This window comes from Rosa rugosa, chromosome 3, assembly GCF_958449725.1.
Source record: "Rosa rugosa chromosome 3, drRosRugo1.1, whole genome shotgun sequence".
NCBI classification, from domain to species: domain Eukaryota; kingdom Viridiplantae; phylum Streptophyta; class Magnoliopsida; order Rosales; family Rosaceae; genus Rosa; species Rosa rugosa.
This window is the reverse complement of record NC_084822.1, coordinates 56,082,774-56,095,900: the sequence shown is the minus strand read 5'-3', so window position 1 is coordinate 56,095,900 and position 13,127 is coordinate 56,082,774. Positions and strand designations below refer to the sequence as shown.

Here is a 13,127-nt window from a genome sequence, read left to right as displayed (position 1 = left end):
CTGAAATAGAACCATCTGATTTGATTTGTCCTTAATAGGCATGAGATGATCATCTTAGGGTGATCCTTTTGTCGATGGATGGTCCTATTCTACTCGTAGTCTCTGAAGGATGAGAACAAACTATGTAGCATAGCTTCTTTCCCATCCCTTTCCAGATCTACATGACTCCGTAGCGAGGCATTTTATCAAATACTAAGTAGTCATAAAATAAGGAGCTAGTGCTTCCACCATGCCTGCAGCAAGATATATAAACACATCAGCTAAGCCAACAACATAGCGAAATCCATGGCTTCCCCCAGTATCAAACACATCTCAGAGTGCTTCATCCAGCCACACACTGCTTCCCAAGAATCGAAGCAACCCTTTTACTTGACCCCCTATGAACTCGTCATGCTCTCTGCCCACTAATAATTCGCAAACAGTACAGAAAAAAAACGAAGAGAGGCAAAGAAGAAAGAGATAAAAACGAAGGAAAAAAAAAAGAACAGAAAAAAAAAATTATTAAAAAAAAAAAGAACTGAGGGCATAATAGATATTTTGGTGTCAAATTAACGGCATCATTGACGTCGTATACTGATAGTGGGTCGAATTTCAGATTTCGTGTACCGAAATGCTTGGTTTGGAACTTTATGTATAAGAATTATTAGTGGTCTTTACTTGGTGTACTGTTTGTGAAATTTTCCTATTTTTTTAATTCAAGATGTTGCCATTTTTTTTTTGGTCTTTAACTTTAAACTCCAATAAGATGATACTCTACCTAATCTTCAATTAAATATTTGAAAAAAGAAATAGTATTTGTAACCATAGTTGTTAATCAAATTCATTGGAGATTATTTAGTGCTCGGTTCTTTTTCAATTAGGGTTATCGTTTAATATATTTCTTTCCATTCATAGACTGCGATATTCACAAGGTAAATGCATGTGATGTAGCTATAGCCTATAGCTAGGTTGGTGCAACCCAAGTAGAAATTAAGATCATCTTTAGCAGACTCTCTATTTTGGCTCTTTAGTTATATATTTTGGAGAGTATATTTAGTTTTTTTTATATATTAATTTTAGCAATTGCATCACACTCCTAAGTGACTCTCTATTAGTGTTAGTTTATTGGTGAGTCTATGCATTCATTTGTGTTGCATACATGCCTTTGTGCCTTTGAGATAATTGACGATTGTGGAGAGTAGTTACCGGATAGTGCCCCAAGTTGTTTCCCTTGTCTAAGAGTTTTACAGCATCAACGGCTCTTGTGTTGTGGTTGGTTGATTTATATTTTTGATTGGGATGATAAACTAAGAAGCTTAACTTCATCAAAGAATTTGATATCACTGGATTGAGATAGGATTGAAACAACTTTGCAATCCTACGTCAGAACTTTGACATTGTTTTTTTTTTTTTTGGGCTCAAAAAGAGGGATAAGAGAGGCAAAGAAACCTCCTTACCACCCCCATGTTAATAAAGAAAAAATAGATACAAAAAGAGGGGGACGAAACCAAAACCTCCATAGTAGAACACACCAAACATTAAAGAACAACTAGCTAACGAAAACGAAATTGTGGAAGACCTAAACAATCACTATTGCAAGTCGAAACAATGAATGGAGGAGTCACGTCCCACCAAACTAAGCTTGTTAAAGTAGTACCATGATTTGCCAAGATGTCAGCAACTCTGTTACCTTCACGAAAGATATGTGAGGACCGGAAATGCATTTGAGAAATGCGGTGCCAGCAATTCATCCATTCTACTCTAAGTTGCCATGGCACCAAATGAGGAGAGCGAAGAAAATTAAGAATAATGGAAGAATCCACTTCTAGCCATATATGCTTCCAATCACGGACCCATGCTAACTCAATGGCCTTAATAACTGCCATGACCTCAGCTGCAACCGAGCTAGAGATGTCAAGATTTGAAGAAAAAGCACCAAGAAAATTCCCCCTATATATAGCCACGAAAAACAGCCCTATAACCCCCCAGGTTGGAGGACCTTTTCCAAGCGCCATCTGAATTAATCTTAACCCAACCAAAAGGGGGAGTATGCCAATTTACCTCAATTATTGTAGGGGCACGCCGTGGATTACATTGAGCACCAAAACTTTTCACAACTCGAAGGTCTTGCACAAGATTATGCATAGATCCCTTAGCAAGACGACTAGAAGCTTGTATATGTCCTGAAATAAGTCTAGAAATCACCGTAGCATGTGCTACTACTCCATCAAATCTTGCCTTGTTTCTAGCTTGCCAGATAAACCATAGAACTGAAGTGTAACAAGCAAGCCATAAATCCTTCAATTGAGGGCTACGACCACCAAGTCCCAAATGAAAAATCTCAATTAAGGAGTTAGGAACCATACCCAATTCAAACCTTGAAACCATGCAGTTCCAGATAGAAGAGGCAAATGAGCAATGTAAAAAACAAATGGTCAATAGATTCTGAATTATTACAACAAAGGCCACACCTTGATGCCATAGCTACTCCTCTCCTTTGTAAAAAGTCATCACTTAAAACACGATCACGTAACACCTTCCAAGATAAGAGAGACATTCTTGGTGTAATATGCTTGGACCATATATGCTTTCCCCATTCTATCGAAGGCAAAGACTGTCTTAAAAAAAGAAAGGCAAGGTTGGTAGTGAGCTCCCCAGATGAAGAAGCAGACCACATAACCTTATCCTCTGCCAACGGAGCCATAGCAATAGGAATTTTACTTATCAACTCACATAAATCTGGGAAGTGTAGTTGAAGAAGATCAGGAAAAGTCCATGAGCCATTAACAATGAAATCAGACACCAAGCCATTAAGATCATTCATTGCCACACGAGAACCAAATAGATCAATAATAGGCCTCCCAATGAAATTATCTCTCCAAAAAGAAACCTGGGAACCTGAACCGATAAGCCATCTTGCATTCTCCAAAACTAAAGGCCAAAACTTACGCACCCCAGGCCATATGGAAGAAGCCGCATATGAGCTTCTTAACAATCTGCCACGTACAAAACGAGCCTGAAGTGTAACGCAGCCCTCAGAAGAAGAAGAAAAAATTTCCCAACACCGTTTTAAAAGAAGAGATTTATTCAGAAGCACCAACTGTTTAAGCCCCAAACCCCCTTCTTGACATTGTTGGCACTGTTACTCCTCCTATTAGTTCAAAAATACACCTCCATTCTATACTTTCAATTGGCATCAGAGCAGTTTCCTAGAAATTAAGAGAGATCCTTTGAAACTGGCAGAAGGAGAAGCATAAGTGATCGTAGCTTTATTAAACTGGGAAAGCCTAGACTTGATTTCCTTAATTTAGTCGTGTTAGGTCCTGTAGGATTTTTGTTACTGCTACATTTGGCTATGCGGTTTGGTTAATGACTTCAGTACTTTATTTATTTGAATTCTGCTTGCTTCATGTTCTCCATTTTAATATTCTAGCTGGAATTGTTTGGCTATTGTATCTCTTCATCCTTCTGATGAATTTTACTTTGTGGAAGTTCAAAATCCGAGATTATGACTACGTGGGTGTTTTACGGGTCAATAGAGGCAGCAAGTTTGAAATTTTACCGCTTGGCCTATTTAGGTTCTAAATTTTTATTAAGTTGCCCAAGAATCTTAAATTTTTACCTAGTAATGTAAACCAATATATTTTAATTTTGTATACCAAGAAATTAAGTTGGTATAGTAAAATGCATATCCAAATTTTTTTCGGACCTAGCCGCATCTCTCTTTGCTAGGGTTTCTCGTGGAAGTTTTCTTCTGCAACAAAATTTTCAAAACTCAACTTAGAAGATCATGGCGAACTCCTCTACCTGTATCATGGCCGGATCTATTTGGCCTTATTCCGAAGGCCGGCCCTACCCGGCCTTTTCGGCCCTAGCGAATCGGGCTTTTCGGGCGGGTAAGGGTTAGCATATTTAAGCCCCGGCCCGACCCTACCCGGCCCTAAATTTTGTTGACTTTGACTAAGCCCGGCCCGGCCCGACCCTAAGCCCTAAAATTTAGGGTTTGGGACGGCCCTAGCCCGGCCCATGATGACCCCTAGTTTTGCATTAGCTAGTTTATTGGATTAGATTTTCTTTGGTCAAAGAAACAATGATGTAATTCCGTTTGGCTTATTAATAAAAGTTGAGTTCTTTTCTTTATGACTCCTTTTTAATTACGAGCTTTTCTTTTAGGAATGGATGAAGTTCAATGTCTTGCGGATAGTGCGACTACGCACACCATTATACGCCATAGACAATTATTCTTAGAGATGTTGCCTACATATTCCTCTGTGACTACGATGGCTGGGCCATCAGGTTTAGTTCAAGGACATGGAATGACCCAATTCCTATTGCCAAATGGCACCTTGATTAAAGTCACTGAAGCTCTCTACGCTCCTAAGGCAAATAGAACTTTATTGAGCTTCAAAGATATAAGAGCCAACAGATTCCATGCGGAAACGCATAATGAAAACGGAAAAGAGTTCCTTTGCATTACCTCTAATGATTGCAGACGAAAGCGCATCGATCTCAGAGAAGCTTATGTTTCAATCTAGTGGACTTTATGTCACTACAATTCGACCAATTGAATCCAACAATATGATAAGAGAAGATCTCTTGGATTCTGACACATACTGGCTTTGGCATGACCGACTAGGACATCCTGGTCGTGATATGATGCTCCGTATACTAAATACTTCACACGGACATCCATTCTTCAGAGTGAGAAGATGCAAGAATCGCAAATTGATTCTTGGACTTAGCAAGACCGCAACAATTGCAGCATCTGGCGCTGCAGCCGTCTTGGGGCGCCATAGAGCCGCCCAAGTCCCATGTGATGACTCCACCAATGGTGCCAACCATGAGCATGACGCCATGGTTGTTCCTCCCAATGGCCATGACGCCATAATTACCAATTCTCATGGCTCCAACTCCATGATGGGAGATGTAGTCACACACTTTGCTTCTAATAGCGCTACAGACGCTCAGGCCCAACCAAAATCCTCATTGGTTGCTTCTAAGGCCCCTCGCTCATTTTGCAAAGCCTGTTCCTTCGGGAAATTAGGACCGAGACCGTCCTACGCAAATGATCCTAAAATACTCATTCCGTTCTTACAGAGAATCCAAGGGGATATCTGTGGACCAATTCAACCATCATGCGGACCTTTTAAATACTTTATGGTATTGGTTGATGCGTCGACACGCTGGTCACATGTCGCGCTGTTGTCCACTCGAAATGCTGCTTATGCTAAACTCCTTGCCCAGATTATCCGTCTACGGGCTCACTACCCTGACCATCCCATTAAGTCAATTCGACTTGATAATGCTGGGGAGTTTACATCGAAAACGGTCAATGACTATTGCATGTCATTGGGGATTGATGTAGAGCATCCAGTTCCCCATGTTCATACCCAAAATGGTCTCGCAGAAGCCACTATCAAACGACTACAAATGATAGCACAGACATTGGTTATGCACACCAGTCTCCCTGTTTCTGCTTGGGGATATGCAATATTGCATGCAGTGACGCTAATTCGTCTACGACCCACTGCAACCCAATCTTACTCTGCGTTACAGCTAGTGACTGGGTACGAGCCTGATACCTCGCACTTACGCATTTTTGGGTGTGCCATTTATGTGCCTATTACGCCACCACAGCGTACTAAGATGGGTCCACAACGACGAATGGGCATTTATGTTGGATATGAATCTCCAACCATCGTCCGCTATCTTGAACCCTTGACAGGCGATCTCTTTACCGCTAGATTTGTGGATTGTCACTTTGATGAGACAGTCTTCCCATCGTTAGGGGGAGATAAGAACACAGATGTTCAACAGGAACGACAGGAATTGTCGTGGTCTGTCCCCACTATGTCTCATCTCGATCCCCGTACCACACAGTCCGAACTTGAAGTGCGAAGAATAATCGAACTCCAGAACGTAGCAGACACTCTGCCTGATGCGTTTTCTGATGTTGCCAAAGTGACGAGATCACACATACCTGCTGCAAACGTGCCTGCAATGATCGATGTCCCGAATACTGGACATCACGCCACTCCTGTGACACCAGGAGATGGCGCCATTGACCAGCATGGCAATGATGTGGCATCTATGGCCGCAGGTCCCACAAGGAAGCACGGTAGACCGATTGGTTCGAAGGATACTCGCCCTAGAAAGAGAGCGAATGAGGCACAAACATATCCTTTGATCATCGATACTCAAAATCCGTCCCATGAGAATGTTCCGGATTATGGTTATGTCTAAGAGACATCATTGGGGGACGCCTCAATGTCAGAACCTATCCCTGAGAACGTAGAGATCTCTGTTAATTACACTAGTGTACATGGGACGTGGGAAAGAAACTCCATCATCATTGATGATGTATTCGCGTATTCAGTGGCGCGTGAGATTATTGAGACCGATGACATCGAAACCATACTTCGTTGATGAATGCCAACGTAGAGTTGACTGGCCAAAATGGAAAGATGCGATCCAGGCAGAACTTGATTCTCTGGCGAAAAGAAAGGTATTTGGCAAAGTTGTACCAATACCGCCCAACACCAAACCAGTTGGTCACAAATGGGTATTCGTTAGAAAGCGTAATGAGCGAAACGAGATTGTAAGGTACAAAGCTCGCCTTGTGGCGCAAGGCTTCTCACAACGCCCTGGAATCGACTACGAGGAGACCTATTCTCCCGTAATGTACGTCATAACGTTCCGCTACCTTGTCAGTTTGGTAGTTTCCGAAAAACTGAACATGCAGCTTATGGATGTGGTTACTGCGTATCTATATGGGGATCTAGATACAGAGATATACATGAAGATTCTAGACGGAATTCAGTTACCTAAATCAAGTAGCTCTAAACCACGGAGCGCGTTTGAGATTAGATTGAAACGCTCATTATATGGATTGAAACAATCCGGACGGATGTGGTATAACCGTCTAAGTGACTACTTGATTGGAAAGGGATATGTCAACAATGAACTATGCTCATGTGTGTTCATAAAAAGGACAAGTTCCGGATTTGCAATAGTAGCGGTTTATGTCGATGACATGAACATAATTAGCACCCTTAAAGAGTTAAGGGAAACCGCTGAACACTTGAAATCCGAATTTGAGATGAAAGATCTTGGGAAAACACGGTTTTGCCTTGGTTTGGTATCCTGATTCATCAATCAGCTTATACCCAAAAGATGCTTAGGCGTTGCAACACTGACAAGATTAAGCCTTCAAGCACCCCAATGGTCGTCCGTAGTCTTGATCCAAAGAAGGATTCATTTCATCCAAAAGATGACGATGAAGAAGTGCTAGAGGCAAAAGTGCCCTACCTAAGTGCAATAGGCGCATTATTGTATTTAGCACAATGCACAAGCCCGAATATCTCATTCGCTGTGAACTTGCTAGCTAGATATAGCTCTGCGCCAACACGACGCCATTGGACTGGTGTTAAAGATATCTTTTGATACCTAAGTGGTACGATTGATATGGGCTTGTTCTATCCCTACAGAGAGAAGATGGATTCGGACCCATCTAGTGTCAGGGATGCCACAAATGGTGGACTGCGTTCCCTCTCCCCATCCCAAAACGATATAAGTGTTTTGGAAGGTTTTGCTGATGCTGGGTACCTCTCTGACCCACACAAAGGTCGCTCCCAAACTGGTTATGTATTCACCATGGGAAAACTGCGATATCTTGGAGGTCTACAAAGCGGACCTTAGTCGCTACCTCTTCGAATCATTCAGAGATTATTGCTCTTCACGAAGCAGTTCGTGAATGTATATGGCTTCGATCCATAGTTACGCATGTTCGAAGCAATTGTGGTCTGAAGTCTACCACAGATGAGCCAACAAGCATTTATGAGGATAATGTTGCTTGCATTGAACAAATGAAGCAAGGCTACATCAAAGGCGACAACACCAAGCATATATCGCCCAAATTCTTCTACAATCAGCAACAACAGAAACTTCTCTAGATCAAAGTGAACCAGGTTCGATCTGAGGACAATGTGGCAGACTTGTTTACTAAGTCATTGCCTAAATCCACGTTCGAGAAACATGTGGCAAGAATTAGCTTGCGGAAATTATCTGAACTCCCATGATCGTAGTCATTAGGGGGAGGCGCGGACATCAGGGGGAGATGTCTACATGTTCGTCTCGAAGCGTGAAGGGTGTGTTGTGCTTTTTTTCCCCTTCGACCGAGGTTATTTTTGTCCCATTGGGTTTTTGTTACTCGGCAAGGTTTTTAGCGAGGCAACGAGAGAAGCACCGCATTTGGGCAACACAAGGGGGAGTGTTCAAGTAAAACCCTAATTTGTGTTTAGCCCAAACTCTAGGTTACTTGACCTAGTGGTAATAGGGTTTAATTAGAAGAATCTAGAGATTAATATTCCTTGTATGATTCAGACTCTATGTATTGTAATCCTCTATATAAAGAGACCCCTATTATCAATGAGAATACACAACGATTTTCTCTCAATTCATGATTCCCTAAAACAACTCTTTCTTTCTTACCCCTTATACTAACACGAAGAACTTTGCATGAGAGTAAAGTACACTATAAGAAACGAAGAGAGACAGAAAAATACTACTTTTCTATGTACCAAAAAAAAAATACGACTTTTCTAGGAGTGTTCACATTGTGAACAAGTAGATACACCTTCATCCATCAAGTAGCTGATCTCCACCAAATAAATCTGTTTTGGACTACCCAAAATCCTTCCTCCACTTCTTTTCGCTCTCTGTTTCCTCGAACTTTCCTTAGTAACCAAAACTACGACTTTCCTCAGTTACAAAATGGTGATATAGCCGTAAAAACTCAAAAGAGTGAAAGACTGGGTCATTTGTTCCTTACCAACCCTCGGGACATTTTATCGACACTAAACAATCAAAAAAAGCAGAAGCTGGAGTCTTCACCACGCCTGCAACTACATATATAAACCAGAGTTGCCAAGGCAAATATACATAGTGAAATTCAGTCCCAATATCATGGAGTCCCCAGATGTCAAACACATCTCAGAATCCTTTATCCAACCTCAAAATGCTTCGCAAGAATCAAAGAAGCCCTTTTACTTGGCAGCCTCTGACCTCGCCATGCTCTCCGTCCACTATATCCAGAAAGGTCTCCTCTTCCGTAAACCTCCAGAAGCCAACAACCCCAATTTTCTCGATACCCTTTTGGCAAAACTGAAGCACTCTCTTTCCCTCGCACTCGTTCACTTCTACCCGCTCGCGGGTCGCCTTGTGACCAAGAAGGAACAAGACCCTCATCTCTACTTGGTCTATGTGGATTGCAGCAATAGCCCAGGAGCCAAATTCATCCATGCTTCTCTTGACATGTCCATCTCGGACATTCTTTCTCCAACTGATGTGCCCTTGGTGGTTCAGTCTCTGTTTGATCACGACAGGGCGGTCAACCACGACGGTCACACCACGTCGCTGCTGACGGTCCAAGTCACGGAATTGGTCGACGGCGTCTTCATCGGGCTTTCCATCAACCATTGCCTCTGTGACGGAACATCTTACTGGCATTTCTTCAACACTTGGTCTGAAATATTCCGAGCCCAAGAGAACAACATCCCTCTTTCAAAGATCTCACGCCCACCGGTTATGGAGCGGTGGTTTCCAGACGGTCATGGTCCGATTATTAGCCTCCCTTACACAAGTTCAGATGAGTTCGTTGACAGATTTGAATCTCCGGAACTCAGGGAGAGAATGTTTCACTTCTCATTAGAATCCATAGCCAAACTCAAATCAAAAGCCAATTCAGAGTGTGAGACCAGCAAAATCTCCTCCTTCCAGGCCTTGTCTGCTCTTCTCTGGCGATCAATTACTCGAGCGCGTGGATTTCCACCAAATCAAGAAACCAGCTGCAGATTGGCTGCGAATAACAGAGCAAGAATCGTCCCACCATTGTCTCCTAATTACTTTGGGAATTCAATTCACCCTGTGAAATCACAACCTGTGAAAGCAGGGGAGTTGCTTGAACACGGGCTTGGATGGGCCGCGTGGAAGCTGCACGAGACTGTGGTGAACCACAACGACAAATGGATTCGTGGATCGATTGAGGCATGGTTAAAGTCTCCGGTTGTATACCAATTGGATCGGACTTTTGACCCGTACAGTATAATGATGGGGAGTGGTCCGAGATTCGACATGTATGGAAATGAATTTGGGATGGGAAAAGCTGTGGCGCTCCGAAGTGGGTATGCCCACAAGTTTACTGGCAAAGTGACGTCGTATCCGGGACGTGAAGCAGGAAGCATCGATTTGGAGGTGTGTCTTCCTCCGGCTGCAATGACGGCTCTTGAATCTGATGAAGAGTTCATGGAAGCTGCCTCTGTCCCAAGTTATGATTAGTCAAACTGGTTTAGCAAGCTCCAAAAGAATGATGTTGCCATTTTTTTTTCTTTCTTTAACTTTAAATTCCAATAAGAAGATAAGATGATGCTCTACCTAATCTTCTCTTGTATTTATAACCATAGTTGTTGGTCAAATTGATGGGAGATTTTTTCCTTTTCAATTATGGTCATTCATGTTTTACTGTTGATCGTATAGTAGGTTTAGATAAATTTTATTATTATTCTCTCTTTGGTGACTTTTCATATCTTTACCTACCATTTTAAAATAATTTTTACTACTATAAATGGAGGCCCTCTTTTGGTGTTAAAAGGCTTCACCAAATTTTGAAGTACCTATAATATCATTCAATAACATAATTATCAAATTAAGTTAATAGAATATAAATAGATAAAAGTGTAAAAATGTAATTAGTCAAACTACCATTATTTTATGTCTAAAAAATAAATAACAACTATTCTTTTTAGTTGATCTATTTTTCATTAACATCGTAATATCACCTGCGAGAAACGCGGGCACGTTGCTAGTAATAATAATTTCTTTCCTTGTTAATGCTTTGCTTGCATTCAACTTTGACATTTTTAGGTGGAGAATGGAGACGTTTTAGACAGCATTTGTATCTAGTTAATTCTAGTCATTTCATATAAAAAAAATATAAAATAAAAAGAACCAGTACGTTTTTTTATAAGAGCACTATAGACCAGTATGTTTCTGTCCTCTCTTTGTGATGCTATCATGACTCATTGAAATAGCACACAGAGTTGGACGAAGCGGCTGGTATTACTTATGTTTTGCTACCATCGATCGGTTACTTTCAACAATGATCCAAGGGTGTAAAATGGCACAAATTGACCAAACATGCACCTCGAATACGGACTTTTAGGTAGGGGTCGTCCGGCCCGGTCCGGCCCATTCATGGCGGGCTCGGGCTGGGCTGGGCCGGGCTTTATTATAAATGGCAAGATCCAAGCCCGGCCCGGGAAGGCGGGCCTTGCAGGCTTTTTCAGGCCGGGCCGGGTAGCCCACGTATTTACAGGCCGGGCCGGGCTTTATTAACAAAAGAAGTTTTAAAGATATGATACTTTTTTTTTAAGGGGTTTGGAACCCAACCTAGTTGGGAGGCTCATCCCCACGCCAGATTTAATGTATTGAAATAAAAAGACGGAGAATACAAAGTATAGGAACATTCCCAATTACAACTTAGAACAAAAATAAATTATTAATACAACTTATATGCAGCGAACTTGGACTTCAATGCTTCTCTAAATGCAATGAAAGCTTCTTTACTCTTCCCTTTTATCATATGCCTGCAGCCCTGCATAATTGGTACAGGGAGTTAAAAATTGTTCCTTGGTTATCAAACAAAAAATAGAGTAAGATACTCTCCAATCAAACATCTAATTTCCACCAAAAATGTATGTCAAAGCACATAAAAATCGTTAAAAAATACATGAGATTCAACATTTCAACTCAAGAAAAATAAAAGGAACAAATAAGCCATAACCTTGATTCAAAATCCATCGTTTCAACTTGATTCAGTTTCGTTTCAGTCCGTGCTAGATTGCAGATATATGTATTCTGAAGCATGAACAAACAAAGAAATAAAACTCAAAAAAGTCAGATTTTCCTTTCGCTCCATTTAAAACAGAAACTGAAAATGAACAAATTAAAAAGAGAAGACATGATGTACTCCATTACCAGCTTCCAGGAGTTCCACAAGAATGTCTACAAGACTGCAGAAAAGGGGAAGCCTCCGAATATCTTGCACTCGAACCTGCACATTACAATGATCAAAAAGTCAAACATAGAAATGGGTTCTTAGTCTGAGATTCGAACTGATCTATTTCACACTAATCTATTTCAAAACAAACAGAAAATTGAAGAAACGGGTTCTTAGTCTGAGATTCGAACTTTGATATGAGAGAAGAGGCCGCGGTAGCCGCCGGATTTGAGGTGATCGACGGCGTCGTTGACTAGTTGGAATCGCAGATCTACCAAGGCAGCGGAGCAGGGATGGAGCAGACTGGAGGGATGGACCGATGGAGGATGAAGCTACGAGCTAGAGGGAAATCGGGGAACAGTCTCACAACGGAGGCAACGGCTGTGAGAATGAGAGAGAAGAGTTACAGGGAAATCGGGGACGGCGGAGAGAACGAGAGAGAAGAGTTGTTTTCGAAATAGGATTAGGTCAATTGTGATTTGTGAGTCGAGTGAGAGTGTGAGAGACTGACCTAGTGGGTAAGTGGGGATGTGGGTTTGTCAGTTGTGGGATGGTGTGAGACAGCTGGTCTCCAATCCAACGGTAAGAAACACTCATTCTAGCCTAGGATTCTCTTTATTTTGAAATAACTGTAGGATCCGTTTCTTGAAATTTGTATTTTATATATATATATATATATATATTTATTTATTTATTTATTTGCGGGCTTTTACGGGTCGGGCCTAGCGGGCTTTTGGCCGGCCGGGCCGGGTTTCTAACCCCTAAACCAAGCCCGGCCCTCTACCCACCGAGCAGGGCCTATGGCGAGCTTTTTGGCGGGCCGGGCTGGGCTTTTGGCCCTGCGGGCCTCCATCGGCCCACGGGCTAAATGATGACCCCTACTTTTAGGGTTTACTGCGTCTACATCGCAAGTGTGTTCCGAAAGTGTATCACATAAGTAGCTAATTGCGCCCTATCACTTCTTCCACAAGAGAAAACTTAAGGGGCACGCTAATTGCAACCTCGCAGTAAATATACTTTCTAAACCCTAAACCTAAATCAAAAGGCTTAAGGTTCACTCACTCCGACAATATGGCAGATTCCAAATCAACAG

The 13,127-nt window shown here is 41.8% G+C and overlaps 1 protein-coding gene across 1 annotated transcript; it reads left to right on the top strand.

Moving 5' to 3' along the window:
• The first annotated feature begins 8,460 nt into the window (after positions 1 to 8,460).
• On the top strand, positions 8,461 to 10,552 carry LOC133740578 (uncharacterized acetyltransferase At3g50280-like). The gene has a single exon (XM_062168526.1). It carries the CDS (start codon positions 8,944 to 8,946, stop codon positions 10,312 to 10,314), a length of 1,371 nt encoding a protein of 456 aa, XP_062024510.1. The 5' UTR covers positions 8,461 to 8,943; the 3' UTR covers positions 10,315 to 10,552.
• Positions 10,553 to 13,127: the final 2,575 nt, after the last annotated feature.